General features: G+C 45.5%; 1 protein-coding gene across 1 annotated transcript in view; it reads right to left on the reverse strand.

The window, feature by feature from the left end:
* Hhat (hedgehog acyltransferase) overlaps positions 1–17,736 on the reverse strand; it is a 261,641-nt gene that overhangs the window by 238,004 nt on the left and 5,901 nt on the right. Inside the window, exons 2-3 of the mRNA XM_021171103.3 lie at positions 12,341–12,470; positions 1,485–1,552 (exon numbers count right to left, since the gene is read on the reverse strand). Of these exons, the coding sequence (XP_021026762.1) occupies positions 1,485–1,552; positions 12,341–12,431 (159 nt within the window). The 5' untranslated portion in view covers positions 12,432–12,470. The remainder of the gene's footprint in view (positions 1–1,484; positions 1,553–12,340; positions 12,471–17,736) is intronic.

Here is a 17,736-nt window from a genome sequence, read left to right on the forward strand (position 1 = left end):
CACATCTGATGTTCATGGAACTGTCCAGTGGGTAGAGCAACAAATGCCAGAAAGGACGCCCCACACAGGGCTAGACACACCTCCTAGTCCCTGACAAACACTGGCCTGACATCTAACTGTGCCTCTGCACAGCCTAGTGAGTCAGGATGGGAACTGAAGTAAAGCTGCTGCCAGTCTAGAGCCTGAAGCTCCCCAGGCACAGTCAGGACAGGGCAGACATGAGTGCCTTCAAACACTTGACAGGAAGTAGGCGATTCAGGAGCTGATGTGCTGTTTTATGCCCCAAACCAGCCCCTAAGAGCAGCTGGCCCCAGGATGGGGACACTGCACACTCAGAGTAAAGGTAATGCAGGGCCTGATGATATTCTTAAATACTGACAACAGAAACATGGATGTACCACCCAGAAGCACTTTCAGTCCCACCACCTGACCCCACCACCACCACCATCACCATCCAAGTCAACATTGTCATGGGGTCTTAGGTCACTGATGGACTGATGGGACAGAAGACAAGGGAAGGAGGCTATAGTGGCTTGAATAAAAACGGTCCCCGCAAGCTTAGTAACCAGGGAGGAGCACTCTTAGGATTAGGAGGCGTGGCCTTGTTGGAGGAAGTGTATAACTAAGGTTGGGGCTTTGATGTCTCAAAAGCTCATACCAAGCACAGTCTATTTTCCCTCTCTCTCTCTCTCTCTCTCTCTCTCTCTCTCTCTCTCTCTCTCTCTGTGTGTCTCTCTCTCTGTCTCTCTCTCTGTCTCTCTCTCTGTCTCTGTCTCTGTCTCTCTCTGTCTCTCTCTCTCTGTCTCTCTCTGTCTCTCTCTCTCTCTCTCTGTCTCTCTCTCTCTCTCTCTCTCTCTCTCTGTCTCTGTCTCTCTCTCTCTCTGTCTCTCTCTCTCTGTCTCTCTCTGTCTCTCTCTCTGTCTCTCTCTCTCTCTCTCTCTGTCTCTCTCTGTCTCTGTCTCTCTCTCTCTCTGTCTCTCTCTCTCTGTCTCTCTCTGTCTCTCTCTGTCTCTCTCTGTCTCTCTCTGTCTCTCTCTGCCTATGGATTGGGATATAGAATGTTCAGCTACCTCTGCGCACCTGGATGTTTGCCTGGATGCCACCATGCTCCCCACTATGATGATAATGGACTGAACCTCTGAACCTGTAAGCCAGCCCCAATTAAATGTGTTCCTTTGTAAGAATTGCCTTGGTCATGGTGTCTGTTCACAGCAATAGAATGGTGACTAATGGAGGTCTTGGTTGGAGAAAAGGGGTACCTAGCATATCTCCAGTGGGAAAAGTGGGGCTGAGTGGGGCTGGTACCCAAGCACAGCACTTCCAGAAGAGAACAGAACACGAGTCTGGTTCCTTGTCCAACACAACACACTTCACCTTCTCAACAGAAAAGCGCACTGCTCCAGACAGGCCTCCACACACTCTCCCATCCCACAGAATGAGGTGAAACACTGGCACGTTCTACATAGTAGACGGCTACCCTGTACCTTCTTCAGTCCTCCAAACAGAGTGTCCATCTCAAGCTCAAATTCTTGATCCAGTTCCTCTTCATGCTCTGACAAGAAAAAAAGAAGAAGAAGAAAATTCCTTTATTAATCATGTCCAACTAGATTAGATATAAATAGCAGAAGCACCCAAAGAAGATTTTTTTAAAAAGAAAAGAAAAATGTTCTACAGACCTAGTAGCAGGCACACCTGCCACACATCCCTGAAATTCCTTCCCTATGTAGGGACCTAAGTTCCAGGGAATACAAAATAGGGCTGATGTAAATATCCCTCTCAGTTTGGATAAAGACCACAAAGGGAGAGAGAGAAAATTATAAGAGAAAAATGTTCAACACAGGGAGTTGGGGAAGGTTGTTGCAAGGCCCAGCTGTCTAGAAACAGGCTGTCGGAAGAACAGAGTAAGAACAGAGTAAGAAAGAACAGAGTAAGAAAGAACAGAGTAAGAACAGAGTAAGAATAGAGTAAGAACAGAGTAAGAATAGAGTAAGAACAGAGTAAGAACAGAGTAAGAACAGAGTAAGAATAGAGTAAGAACAGAGTAAGAACAGAGTAAGAATAGAGTAAGAACAGAGTAAGAACAGAGTAAGAATAGAGTAAGAATAGGTAAACAATGCCAGAAAACTACTGTGCATATACATAACAAATCTATATGGAACAAAGTTGAGGCCTTATCTCCAAACAAAACAACAAAAAAGGAGAAGGTGGTTCTCTTATGGCTGAGTGCTCTCCATGGTAGCAATGAGGACTGAGATATCACTCTGAGTCTCACATGCACAGCAACCCCCACCTCAGCCTCCCAAGTGTTGGGATTACAGACGTGAGCCACCATCCAGACAGCCTAAAATTAGCTAAAAGCTCACAGCTGCAATATCGCGTCGCTCAATAAAGAACAGATGCTGAGGACCTGCTGCAAGACATCTGTCTATGAAGAGCATCACTCCTCAGGACTCTGAGAGGACACCTTGCTTCAGGGAGCCCACACCTCACTCTTTTTGACAGCCTGTTTCTGTGACTAAATGTAGCTAAGCAAGTAGCTAATATAAAAGGACAGAAGCCCCTCTGGCTAGAACTCCTCCCATGATGCTAAAAATGGAGCCTGGGAGTCCTCCACCCAACACCACTGGGGACTGAGCTTGGAAACCCCCATGTCACTGGGGACAGCGCCTAGAAGCCCCCCCATGCCACTGGGGACCTGCAGCCAAGACAACTCTCTCTGCTAAGGCCCAGTTCCATTTTCCAAACCACAGTCTGAGAACATTAGAAATAGAGCAGTTTCCACCCAAGAGCCCTGATTATCAGTCAGCTGTTTATTCTCTCCCTTCACAAAAGGCTACATCAAATTCCCATCTACCTACTGAAGGCAAGATTTGCATTTTAATTGCTGCCAATGAGCTGTTGTTTAAGTCATTTACTCAGAATCACTAACCTTACACTTTGATCTTATAAATACTAGTAATAGTTCTGGAGTGGGTCCTTAGAGGTCATTAGACACCCACCCATACACATACACACACATACATACACATACATATACACACATACATACACATACATACATACACACATACATACACATACACACATATGCACACATACATACGCATACACACACATACATACACACATACATACACATACAAATACATACACACATAAATACATGCACATATACATGCACACATATATACACACACATACATACACACATATACACACATACGTATACATACATACACACACGTACACATATACATACATATATGCACAAATACATACACAGATAAATACATACATGCACACACATATACACACATACATACATAAACACATATACATATATATATACACACATACATATACACACATACACATATACATACATACATACATACAAACACACACACACGCCCTGATGTTTGTACGCATTTGGAAAATCTCCAATCAGCTACCACTGAGCCAGAGGTCTACCACAGACTGTGGCAATAAATGAAAACATGGAAGGGAACAGAAAATATGGGCTTCTATCAACAAAACTCAGTGGCAAGCAATGTTCAAAAACTCATAAGCAACCCTGAGATTCCACCTCACACCAGTCAGAATGGCTAAGATCAAAAATTCAGGTGACAGCAGATGCTGGGGAGGATGTGGAAAAAGAGGAACACTCCTCCATTGTTGATGGGATTGCAAGCTTGTACAACCACTCTGGAAATCAGTCTGGCGTTCCTCAGAAAACTGGACATAGTACTACCGGAGGATCCCGCAATACCTCTCCTGGGCATATATCCAGAAGACGTTCTAACTGGTAATGAGGACTCATGCTCCACTATGTTCATAGCAGCCTTATTTATAATAGCCAGAAGCTAGAAAGAACCCAGATGCCCCTCAACAGAGGAATGGATACAGAAAATGTGGTACATTTACACAATGGAGTACTACTCAGCTATTAAAAAGAATGAATTTATGAAATTGCTAGGCAAATTCCTAGGAATTTATGAAATTCCTGGACCTGGAGGGCATCATCCTTAGTGAGGTAACCCAATCACAAAAGAACTCACAGGATATGTACTCACTGATAAGTGGATATTAGCCCAGAAACTTAGAATACCCAAGATACAAGATACAATTTACAAACACATGAAACTCAAGAAGAACAAAGACCAAAGTGTGGACACTTTGCCCCTTCTTAGAATTGGGAACAAAACACCCATGGAAGGAGTTACAGAGACAAAGTTTGGAGCTGAGATGAAAGGATGGACCATCTAGAGACTGCCATACCCAGGGATCCATCCCATAATCAGCCTCCAAATGCTGACACCATTGCTTACACCTGCAAGATTTTGCTGAAAGGACCCTGATATAGCTGTCTCTTGTGAGATTATGCCAGGGCCTAGCAAACACAGACTGGATGCTCACAGTCAGCTATTGGATGGATCACAGGGCCCCCAATGGAGGAGCTAGAGAAAGTAACCAAGGAGCTAAAGGGGTCTGCAACCCTATAGGTGGAACAACAATATGAACTAACCAGTACCCCCTGGAGCTCGTGTCTCTAGCTGCATTTGTATCAGAAGCTGGCCTATTCGGCCATCATTGGAAAGAGAGGCCCCTTGGTCTTGCAAACTTTATATGCCTCAGTACAGGGGAACGCCAAGGCTAAGAAGTGGGAGTGGGTGGGTAGGTGAGTTGGGGGGGGTTATGGGGGGCTTTTGGGATAGCATTGGAAATGTAAATGAAGAAAATACCTAATAAATAAAAAAAAAGAAAATGACATACCTGAATCATCATATTCTGGCAAATAAATTTATTATAAAAAAAAAAAAAACTTCATAAGCAGACTATGCTACAGCAGAGACATACATGGTAAGACAGGTTTTCCATGACTTTTGAGGCCCAGGGCTTCAACCTCTTCTTTCCTCCTCCAATTCTCTCAGAGAATGAGAATGTGGGTCACAAATAACTCAATAAAAACACATGAGATTTGTAAATAGGATGCAAAATAACAAAGGGCAGGAAGATCTCCCAAGAAGACCAAGCCTCCTGAACTCTGAACTTAGGCCAATTGCTGATAGAGCCATGCTCTGGGCAGAGGGGCATGGGGAGATGGCATCGTTCGTAGAGTGCTCACTGTACCATGAAGTCTCGTGTGCTCATGAAGTCTTGAGTTCAGATCCCCAGGACAAACAGGAAAAGCCTAGTACAGCAGCACACATCTATAAACCCAGTCCCGGAGAGGTGGAAACTGGAGAATCTCCAAGGCTGCAGAGCAGCTAGCTTAGACTAATCAGTGAGAGACCCTGTCTCAAAGCAATTAAGCAGGTAGGGAATGAGGAAGACGTTCCACATCGTTGCCTGTTTTCTCAACCACCACGTTGCTGTGATTGGCGAAAAGTTCGGTAAGGACAATAACCAACACAGAAGGCAATAACAAAGCAAGCCTGAAAGGGGCTGGACTAAGAGATCTGGTATCCCTGGAGGAAGGCAGTGACTCAGTAGTTTTGTGACTGACAAGGACTTGTCAAGTGCCATCTGACACACTGGAAGCCTTGATTGTGAGGACACTGGGAGACAGATTCAATCCTTGGCGACCTGCAGAGCAAGGCACTCAAGTCCTATCACCAGTTCCCTCAGTGGCTCCTCTCACCCTCAGCAAGCTCCCTAGGCAAGGACAGGATCCCTTGCCTCCCCCACCCATATGGTAGAATGAGTTCTCTAGAGTCACCAACCCACTTGCAAACAAATCCTCAATCGCAACAGTTAGTACTTGGCTCTTCACCCAGCCCTTGTCCTGTGAGAGGTTGATGCATTGCATGAACCATGTAAAGGAAAAGGCCCACTTACAACCACTGCTGTGTCATGCTCTCATAGACTGAGATTATTAATGGCCGTGCCTGCAGGGCTAACAGGGGAAAGTGAAAGCGTGGGGCAAATGTGTTCGCTACAGCTGTATCCTACTCTGGAGACAACTGCTACATAATAACAAAGAAACGAGAGGTGGCAAGTCAGACAGAAACTCTGCACCAGGAAAGCTGTTTTTAGATCCCCGGGTGTTAGCGTTTGTTTACAAAGACATTAGCGACAGTTCACTGACGGCTAAAGAAGGGAAAGTAGGTGACCTGAAACCTCAAATCTACAGAAGGCAGAAGTCCATTTATGCAAATGTCAGTAACAGGCGACTTCTGCGGAAAGGCATGCTTGCAGACTATTGGGTCAGCAGGATCCCACATGGCTACTTTCATTAGAAAGTGATTACCACAGAAAACAGAAAAGCTGCCAAACTTTGTTCTTTGAGAAAGAAAATAAATCTGCTAAATGGATAAAGCTGAACATTTTCTTAAGACAGGGACATAAGGTACATGCAGTATTTGACTCTGGAGTGTGGTAGACACATCCGAAAAGCTCAGGAACCTTGAAAAATATTATCATCACACTGCCTTAAAAAGACAAAGGTAAATATGCCAATAGCCCAGAAACACTTGGGAACTTTTCGAGGAATCTGCTTCGAAGGGAACTTGGGCAGCCACAGCTTGCAAGAGAGTGAAAAGAAGCGACAGAGACTTCAGGCACCAGTTACATGGTTTACTAAAAAGGAAGGGGCCCATGGTATACGAAAGAGTCTCGGTGCCATGTTGGAATCTCCAAGGATAAAACCGAGGTCTGACCAGGCACACTCAGAAACTGATTGTCTTTTCAATTCAGAGAAAAGAGGTTGATAAAATACCATGGTCAGGGAGGGTACACAACAGAAGTCACTGTGGTTGCTCCTGAAAACTTTATTCCCTTAAAATAAAATATCATTAGCAGGTCAAAAAGAGAAAATCATCTCTCGTCTGATGAGGTGCTGCAAAGGAACACAACCCAACACTCATTATTGGTAGTGTTTTATTTTATGTCTTCGTGTGTGTGTGTGTGTGTGTGTGTGTGTGTGTGTGTACACGAGAGTGTATATAATTGTATGTAGAGACCAGAGGACAACCTTGGTTGATGTCCCTCAGGGACACTGTCCACCTTATGTTTTGAAACAAGGTCTCTCACTGGACTGGAACTTGTCAAACAGGTTAGACTAGTGGGCCAGCAATCCCGGGGTATCTGCCTGTCTATATCTCCACCCACCTACCCAGCTCCTCCACCCTCCACCTCAGTCCCTCACACCACCCCCACCCCTAACCCCTAACCCCCACCTAAGATTACAAACCTTCAGCTTTTTAAAAATGAATTATTTATTTATGTATTTGTTTATTTTGCCACTGAACTCATGAGGATGGTCTGCAGTTCAAGGTCATCCTGGGCTATATAGAAGAACCCTGTCTCAAAAACACAAAAATCAGACGGAGGTGTGCCTCACTTGGTATACTCACTTGGTACTCATTTGGTATTTGTGTATCATTTGGTTTGCTCAGTCCATATCAAGCCCTGGGCTCAGTCCCCAGAAAAAGAAAGAGAAACTAGGCATGGTAAAACGTATCTGTCATCCAGCACTCGGGAGGTGACAACTGGAAGATGGGAAGCTCCAAGCCGTACATAGCAAGTTTGGGGCCATTCAGGGCTGCACAAGACCCTGGTTCAAACAGACAAAAAAAAAAATATATATATATATATATATATTAGATTGTGTGTGTGTGTAACTACATGAATTAATGTGTACCATGAGCATGCAGGTGCCCTTGGAGGCCAGAAGAGGTCTTTTGGATCCCTGGAACTGGAGTTACAGAAAGTTGCAGGGCACCAGATACGGTTGCTGGGAACCAAAGCAGGGTCTTATGATAGAGCAACAAAATCTTTTAACCCCTGGGGCCTTGCACCAGCCAATGATTTTTTTGAAACCTGCAATACATCAGTATAGTTCCAGTTTACAATTTCTACTCTGGAATCCTGAGAAAAGTCAGTCAGATACAGCACAATGATACAAACACATTGCTTAGGAAACGAGTGAGCTAACACTTCAACCCATGAAGCTGGTACAAAAAGGAACTACCCAAGCCCGAGGAACAACAAAGACAGAAATGATCCGTTCAGACATCGATGAGCTGGGAAGCGTGACAGATCAATGGAGTGCCTCTAACAAAGCCAAAAGCTGAGATTCACAGGCGCTCCAGCACAGCTGATCAAAGAAAGGAAAAGACACTGTCGAGGGGCGTGTGGGAAAATGGAACAAGAGAGGTAGGGAAAGAGAGACAGAAATAAATATACAGTAAGGCGAGGGGCGGGGCCGGGAATAAGGGAGAAGAACAGTAGAAGTAAAACTGTTTAATTCTCAGAGACGGGAAAGATAAAGGAGACACAAACATAAAACCACACAGCGTGATACGCTGCACTGAAGCACTCCACAAAACAGACAGATTCCCAGAACACCACAAACCCTCAAAGTGGACACAAGAACCAGAAAGCCTAAGCATGAACAGCAAGCAGGGAACAGTCAGAAGACAGAGGTGCTTTCACAGTGTCTGCCTGTCACCAACAGTTGTTGCTAGTGACAACTGGTGACTCTCATCTTCAGAACGTCTTACATTACACTGACACAGCCACAAACACAGATGGCCTCTTTTAGGGAAAGGCATTAACTCAAGGCTCATTAAGCAAGCCTTCAGACGCATGGTAGGCCAGGCATGGTGTAGCATAGAGATGAAGCTGGAAGATTACCATGGATTTGAAGCCAGTTTGTGCTATACAGTGAGACTTTGTCCAAAAACAAAGAAAAAACTCAGGATGCGTGATAAGGATTATTTTTTCTACTGTTCTGGGTAAGTGCTCCCACCTCCCCTGAGTCACACAGTGCAAAGCTGAACAGCTGGGCAGTTCTTAACAAAAATAAAACGCTTGCCACAGGACCCAGCAATGACATTGCTTAGTACACAAGTAAGGTAAAAAGCTGTCGTATAAAAGCCTGCACACAACTGTTTCTACAGGCTTTGCATGCAGCGGCCAACACTTGGAAATGGCTACAATGCCTTCAGTGGTGGATGGATGACTCGAATGCAGTGTGTGAGGTCAGCAGGATACTGCCCCTTGCTCAGAATTGTAACCTAACACGCACAAACACCCAGGCTCAATCCCCAGCACTGCATTAACTGGAAGTGGTAGCCCACATCCGATCCCAACACTCAGGAGGTGGAGGCAGAAACATCACAAGTTCAAGGTCAGACTCAGCTACATAAAAAATTCAAAGACAGCCTAATCCTATGTGTGACCTGTCTCCAAGAGAAGGGAAGAAAAGGCGGGAGAGAAAGATGAGCTGATGAGCTATGAAAAACACATCGAAGCCCTAGAGGAAAGAAGCCATACTAAAAAGGTATAGACCACAAAACTCCAGCTATACAACATTCTAGGAAAAGCAAAACATTGTGACAGTAAAAGGACCAGGGGTTTGTGGGTAAGAAGAAAGATAAGCTGGCAGGACAGAGCCTTTTGAGGGGACAAACTGCTGTGTCATACTCTAATTATGGACGTATGTCAGTACACACTTTTCAAATCAACAAAGTATGTACTACCTCGGTTGGAGCTCTGATGTGAGCTGAGGACATTGGCCAACAACGCTGTTGTTAAACTGGACAAACCCACCCCCGAGGTGCTGGACATGAACAGAAAGCCGCACGTCCTGAACACGGATGTTAGGAAGCTTCTACACACCACTCAGCTTTACCCTTAACCTAAAACTACGACAAAGCCAAAACCTTCCCAGAGGGGAAAAGTTTCACGCAAGAATGAGTTGTAAAAAACGGCAGTTATTATTTTTAAATCACAAAACTCCGAGAGAGCTTATCATATAGTGGAAGATGAGGGAGACAGACAGCCATCTATGGAAAAGACTGGCTTGATGATAAAATGCAGCCATGTAGGGAAGACACTAGCTGGCTGACAAAAATCTATCTTTGCTTTCTTCTGCTCCAATAGCATGCCTTGGTGTGCTAGGCAAATGGATCCCCACCAAGACAACCTCCCCAAGTTCCTCCCTCAGCCTCTGTGGCTCCAGGGCGAACTGATTGTGAACAAATATGATGAAAGTGACTTTAGTTGTGCGTTAGAAAGGAGATGGTAACTCCCTTTCTCTTCCATCTTTCCTGCTGGGCAAAAACCTCACAGGAGGCAGGACCACTTCTGAGGACCTCTGAGGCTCTGGCTGAAGAACATCTCATGCTGTCTAGACTCCAGGGACCTGGTTATCATGGGTACGGTAATTCTGCTGTGAGGCCTGTCTTCTGAGTGATACTCTCACTACATTGAGATAAAGAGTCCATGAGACAAGAGGAAAGGACCCAGAGTGAAGCCAGGCTCAGAGCCCCTTCTACACTGACTCTGAAAACTCAAGGTTCCAGAAAAGAGGGAAGTTACCTGGCCAGTTTCTACCAAAGTTCTCAGCTCCTCTGAATGGTCAACATGGAGACTGGCAGCAAGATTAACCCTGGTGAGCTGCAGGGACAGCATACGCTGCCCAGAACCTATTTGCTATTGTATTTTATTATGATCCTAGGATGCAAGCCAGGGTCTGACAGATACTAAACATACCACTAAGCTACAACCCTACCGCCTGCCTTTGCCGCTGTAAGAGACCATATCAACTTTCCTCACATTCCCCTCTGCTGTAAAGGAAAAGTCTAGAGGCTGGAGAGATGGCTTTGTGGTCAAGAGCATTGGCTGCTCATCCAGAAGACCTGGGTTCAATTCTCAGCACCTGCATGGCAGCTCACAGCCATCTATAACTCCAGTTCCAAGGGATCCAACACACTCTTCTGGCCTCTGTGGGTACCAAGCATGTCATGCAGGCAAAACACTCATGCACATAAAATAAAAATTTAAAAGTATATATATTTTTAAAAGACAGAGCCCAAATCTCTCAATGGACTTTTAACAGCTGTCACACCCCAACACCTGTTCTTCAGTCCAAGGTCAGGTCTCCCATCATGCTTTGCATCCCAGTTCTGCTGAGTGATCTGTGGCTCTGATCATGCTATGTTCTCTCACATCCCAGGGGCAGAGAACAAGTTTGTCTACAGCCTGCAACCCTATCTCTGGCACACGGTCTCAGCGTTCTTTGCTACTTGGATAGCTCTAATCCCTAATTATTATTATTATTATTGTGTATTGCATGCACATGTGCATCATGGTGTGCATACAGAAATCAGGAGTTGGCTCTCTCCATCTACCTTTCTGTGAGTTCTAGGAACCAAACCCAGGTGATCAGCCATACCAGGCAAGCGCTCTACCTACTGAGTCATCTCCCCAGCCCAGCTCCTGTTCTTCCCTCAGTCCAGCTCAGCAGCTCTGTCCGTATGGTGGCTCTACCTGTAACCCCATTACTCAGGAAGCCAGGGCAGGAAAGAAGACTGCTGTGAGTTCAAAGCCAACCTGGGCTACCAAGTAATTTCACACCCAGTGTGGGAAACTTAGGAAGACCCTGTCTCAAAATAAAAAGCCAAAGAGGAGGGTTTGGGGAAGTAGCTCAGGGTTAGACTACTTTCTAGCATGTGCTACAAGACCCCAGGTTCAGTTTCCAGACCAGGAAAATATTAAATATTAAACTATGCGAGTGGGGCCTGGTGGTACTCTCTGTAATCCCAGCTACTCAGAAGGCTGAAGCAGGAAAGCCTGGACTGAGGTTAGCTTGGACAGCACAGCAAGATGAAAAACACAGAGAAAGAAACAGAAGGGGGGTGAGTGACTCACACCTCATGTGTCTGACATAAGCCTGCAAAGAAAGATGTTTAAAGGAAACTTTGAATCTACATTGACTCCTCAGTGCAAATTCTTTACATGGCCTTCAAGAGAAGTAATTCAAATGTTCCTACTGTTGTCATGGGCTGGGGACACTGCTCAGAGGTTCCCTGCCCAGCATCAAGAAGAAAAGCAGCAGGGCTGGCAAGATGGCTCAGCAGGTAAGAGCACTGACTGCTCTTACCTGCTGACAGTGTACTTATGCATAATAATAAATAAATCTTGAAGAAGAAAGAAGAAGAAGAAGAAGAAGAAGAAGAAGAAGAAGAAGAAGAAGAAGAAGAAGAAGAAGAAGAAGAAGAAGAAGAACAAGAAGAAGAAGAAGAAAGAAAGAAAAGGAGGAGGAGGAGAGGGGGGGAGGGGGAGGAGGAGGAGGAGGAGGGGGAGGAGGAGGAGAAGGAAGAGGAGGAGGAGGAGGAGGATCAGCAGCAGCAGCTGTTGGAAAACAAGCCACCATGTGAAAGAGCAGGAGAGACAATCCCGGGCTCCCACCGTGGATTCACACTGCATGCGTGTGGGTGGCACAGCCCAGCACGAATCACACTGCCACAGGACTGTCCTCTCAAATTGTCCATCTCAGACATTCCCACCTACTTCCTCATTGACGGGTCATCAGAAAATCGTGGAACCTTACCTCTGGAGACTTTGTAAACTTCATAGAAAGAGCGGAAGTGGAAGCCCAAGGAAACAAGCAGGCAGAGAGTCAGTTCCCACCTGGGCAGCATAGCTGGAGTCTCTGCTTCCCAGTGTAGTGTGGTGAGTTTCTAGGAGAGAGACAGACAAAATGTCACTAAAGTAACACTGCACATTGGCCGCTTGATGTCAACTGAGCTAGCTCCCAAGGACCCTTCACATTTCAGGGTGACACTGACATAATCCCAACCCAAAACCCTGTTCCTGGGTGCATACACACTCATACATACATACACGCACACAAGCACGCACACTCCCCACTTGCCAATCTTTCCTACATCCTAGAACTCCGTTTTCTTGTGGGCACACTTATCCCCCCTATAAAAAAATAAGGAACATGATTTCCAAGGCCACAGCACTAAGCACTTTGCCTGGGATGTAGCAATGAAGGGTAGCCATGTTTTCCATGAATACCAATGTCTTTGAAAGGCAGAGTAGCTGCAAAACACAGATAACCCCTTTCCTCCTCTCCTCCTCCCTCTCCTCCTCTTCCCTTTCTTGCTTCTCCTACACACACTCAGCCTCCTTTCTCACAAAGGAACTGGATTTTAATCTGGACACATAAACACTGAATTCCACACATGATGCCATGCATATCTGCCTCATGAGTATGGGAGGGTGAGCCTGTGGGGAAGGGTGAGCCCATCGGGGGGGGGTCTCCTGGTTTCTACCCTTTCATGCTGACCAGAATTGGTGAAACCTACATGGACAATAATGTAGAAGGGTGCCAGTCCCTGACTCTACAGATGACCTCAGCCCAAGCTGTCCTGACCACACCTAGCTAAACTGCCACAAGAAAAGTCTGAGAGGCACTGAAAGAAATGTCCAGCATCCATAGTCATCAGGGAAATGCAAATCAAGACAACTCTGAGATTCCACCTCACATCTCTCAGAATGGCTAAGATCAAAAACTCAAGTGACCGCTCATGCTGGTGAGGATGTGGAGCAAAGGAGAACACCCCTCCATTGCTGGTGGGAGTGCAAACTTGTGCAACCACTTTGGAAGTCAATTTGGCAGTTTCTCAGAAAATTGGGAATAGTTCTACCTCAGAAACTGGAAACAATCTAGATGGTCCTTGACTGAAGAATAGAAAAAGAAAACGTGGTTGATTTACATAACGGAATACTACTCAGCTATCAAAAACAAAGACATCACGAAATCTGCAGGCAAATGGATGGAACTAGAAAAGCTCGTCCTGAGTGAGGTACCCCTGACCAGAAAGACAAACATGGGATGTACTCACTTATAAATGGATACTAGGCATAAAGTATAGGATAGCCATGCTACACCCCACAGACCCAAAGAAGCTAGGTGACAAGGAGGGTCCAAAGAGGGATGTGCCTGAATCTCACTGAGAAGGGAACAGACATCAAGGTGGATGGTGGGAGAGAAGTAGGTGGGGGAGAGGGTGGGGATGGAAACAGGAGGGATCAAGTCGGGGGACGACAGAGGGAGAGAGTACTAGGAGACACAATTGGAATCAAGTGGGAAGCATTTCTGGATCCTAGAAATCTAGGACAATGGAAACTCCCAGAAACTTATGAGGATGCCCTAGTTAAGACTCCTAGCAATAGTGGATATGGAACCTGAAACAGCCACCTGGAAGCAAGACTTCCATTGGAGGGACTGGGACATCAACCCAGACCTACACAAAACCTTCAATCCACAATTTTTCCTGCCTACAAAATGCACAGGAATTAAGATGGAGCATAAATAGAGGGAACAGCCAACCAATGATTGGCCCAGCTTGAGACCCATGCCATGAGACAGGCCACCCCTGACACTATTAATGATAGTCTGCTATACGTGCAGACAGGAGCCTAGCATAACTCTCACCAGAGAGACCTTACCACCAACTGACGGAAATAGATGCAAACACCCACAGCCAGATGTAAGGTGGAGCTTAAGGAATCCTTCAGAAGACCAGGATGAAGGGTTGAAGGAGCCAGAGGGATCAAGGACACCACTTAAAAACCTACAGAATCAACTAACCTGGGCCGATGGAGCTGACAGAGACTGAACCACCAACCAGAGAGCAAGCATGGATGGACCTAGACCCTCTGCACATATGTAGCACTTGTGTAGCTTGGTCTTCATGTGAGACTCCCAACAGTGGGAGCAGGGGCTGTCTAGGACTCTGTTGCCTGCCTTTGGGACCCTTTCCCCTAATGATTGAGACCTTGTCCAGGACAGGGATCTGTTTTCTCCCGTGAGTGACAGCTTCTGCTCTCTGGAGGATCCTGACTTCGTATACTTCTCCCTGTTTCACCCCTGCCATCTAGCTCCTAGAACAGATTTCTGGAATTCTGTATAAACAGAGAGGCCATCTTTTCAAGAGTAGAAGGGAAGTTTTCTTGGTATTTTAGCCTATCTCCTGTCACAGAAGACAGAGGCTGCACTAGACGTCTGTCTCGTCTCACGAAGAATTGTAATTGTAAAGTGTTCCTTAAAAGTGCTTCTGTAATCTGAACATAAATAACCTGGTGTGTTTCGGGAAATTTCTAGAAGCCCTGCTTGTTCGAAGATCCCTCTATCTTGAGCAATGCCTCTGCGTGAAGGATTTACCTGTGAAGGACTCGTTTTTATAACATTTCTTTTTGCTGCAGTCTCAGCTGTATTATTATACATGAGGTGATCATATGCACGCATGCATAGCATTAATAATTATCAGGAAAGCAGTAGCATTGTCTCCCCCAGCACACCTAAAAATCTGGATCTGGTCCCTACAGCTTCCACCCAAGGGCACAGGGGAACTCAGAACTCAGCCATGGGCTGATTGAACCACACATGCGAAGGTAGCCAGCTCCCAGATGCCCATGGGGCTGGTGGATGGGTTAGATGAAAACTACTTAGCCCAGGGCTAGCCCTAAGCACTCTAGAGACATTGGCAGGTACTAGTTGGTGATTTAATGCATCATTAGCCTACCTGGCTGAGGCCCTGAGTGGAAGAAATCCAACTAAAAGCAGCTAACCTGACCACAGCCACCCCCACCTGCTCCTCTTCTCCTCCAGCAGTCGGCAGCCCTCAAGTCTTCTTTGGGGTCACTCTTCTTCCTTTTCCCATGCTCAGCCCCCCCCCCCCCACTCCTTGAACAGCATGCAAATGGTCCTGGAGCTATCACTTTCCTGTACAGTAGACCATGCCCTCAAATGGTGAGCCAAGAGAAACGCTCTTCCTTAACTTGCTTGTCAGAGTATTCTATCACATCAATAGGAAAAGAAACCAACGCCCACTCAGTGCTTGCCTGCAATTGCAGATGGTACAGAACCGTCTGTACCCAGGCACCCCTGGTTTTAGAGGGCATTGCATCCCACTAAACCCAAGCTAAAAATACCCTCTCAACACCACTCAAAGAATTCTAAGTCAAACTATTTTCAGTCAGGATCATTTGTTCTATCATATCCTGTCTAGATAGCCACAGATGGAAGAAGGTCTTTCTCATAGTAGCTATGTGTCTACATGCCCAATGGCTGGGACTTCTGCTGAGCACATGTATGTACAGTGGCTGGGACTTTTGTTGAGCACATGTATACACAGTATCTGGGATTTCTGCTATGCACATACATGCACAGTGGCTGGGACTTCTGCAGTGTAAAACATAAGAGCACAGACTTAATTTTCCCCCTCTTCATAATTTCATGAATAGAAAATGTTTTTAACCGTAGATCTCAGCAGCTCCCATCTGAGTCTTTTTCTTTCCTTATTAGGAACTTTCAGCTTGAAAACTAAAGCAAACACTGTGAGGCTGATCTGCTGCATGTCTGATTTTCCAGTCTTGTGCTTTGAGGCCATTGTTAATGTTACTTAACACAAGCACACTGGAGCTTCGATGGTTAATCTAGGGACAAGCTTACTATAGGACGGACATGGCAGGGTGTGTGTGCGGGGGGTGGCAGATGTGTGGATACAATGGAGAAGCTATGCCCTCTCTGCAGTGGGGCTGGTGGGCCTTTACACACCAGGCAGAATGGTACACAATTTAACAATTTGTGTCAAATTTCATGAAAGAACAATTTAAATTTTTTTAATTAAAGTACATTTAATATTCCTAGATCACAGTTGCACACAGGTAAGAGAGGCCTACATGATAAGAGAGAGCCACTGAATATTTAATTATATGAAGGATGTCGGAGAATTAAGTTCTACCAGCAAACTACTCCAGGCCTCAGTCGTGGCTGGGCATTAAACATAAACAAACGGGCAAGTCAAAGCTCAGGACCAGGGTCCCAACTTGTAATGTTGACAGATGGGAGAAACAGACAGGAAATTGATTTTGTATTACATATTGGAAAGAAGAGACCCAGGGTTGATACTGTTTTTAAAGTATCTTGGGTTCATAATATCAAAGAGACCCACCGGACAAGAATCTCAAGCACAAACTGTGGAGAACCGCCATGTCTTCTCATTCTTCTCTGGTGTGTGTGTGTGTGTGTGTGTGTGTGTGTTTATTTTCATCTTATGAGTAGCTTTGTGCACACCCTCATGCAGAGGTCAGAGGGTATCACTGGGTGTCTTCCTCCATTACTCTCCTTAGATTTTTGGAACAGCATCTCTCACTAACCTAAAGCTTCGCAATGTGACTAACTGGCAGTAAGCCTCAGGGGTCTCCACCTCCCCAGTCCTGGGATTACGGGCACATCCCACTATGCCTGGCTGGACTCAGGCCTCAAGCTTGTGTGGCAAGCATTTCACAAAGTGAGCTATCTCCCTTCATTTCTAAAGTGAAGAGGTTCCTTTATGTGGCTTCCCTACTGTTTCTCAGTAGCTCTAACCTGAAAAGAACACTTTGCATATTCACTGTCCTGAAAGAGTACTTGTTCTAGTCACACTTATAGCTTTGAGGGTGTCACCATCTACTGCAGGGGAAAACAGGGCTCAGCAAGGTCAGGAAACTTGACTAGAGCCACACAGCTTAGCAGCAGAGCTTGGACTCAGACACATCAACCTGTCTCTCTGACCTTCCCTCAGTAATTTTTTTTTCCTTATAATGAAATAGGTCTGTCAGAATGATAAAAGATGGTATAAACCATCTAAATGTAAATAAACTTAAATGTAGGCATAATTTTAAATACTTCCTAAGGAAAGTTGAAAGCCAAGTAGATGTAATTAAAATACACATGAATGTCTACCTCAGCTACATTCCTTCAGAGACAAGTGAAGAAGGCTGAATAAACCATGCTAACTCGTATGTCAGAGAGTTGGTGGGCCGTAGACAGCAAGGCTGAGTAGAATAGAAATATCCTTAGTTCTAAGTTCAGGAAAGGTGAGCGCACTCCAGAAACCACAGCAATGAGAATACACGCCTGCATACTGCAGGGACAACCACAGCTTCAAG

The sequence above is a fragment of the Mus caroli genome, unplaced genomic scaffold (genome assembly GCF_978045245.1).
Source record: "Mus caroli unplaced genomic scaffold, Mus_caroli_1 scaffold_1, whole genome shotgun sequence".
NCBI classification, from domain to species: domain Eukaryota; kingdom Metazoa; phylum Chordata; class Mammalia; order Rodentia; family Muridae; genus Mus; species Mus caroli.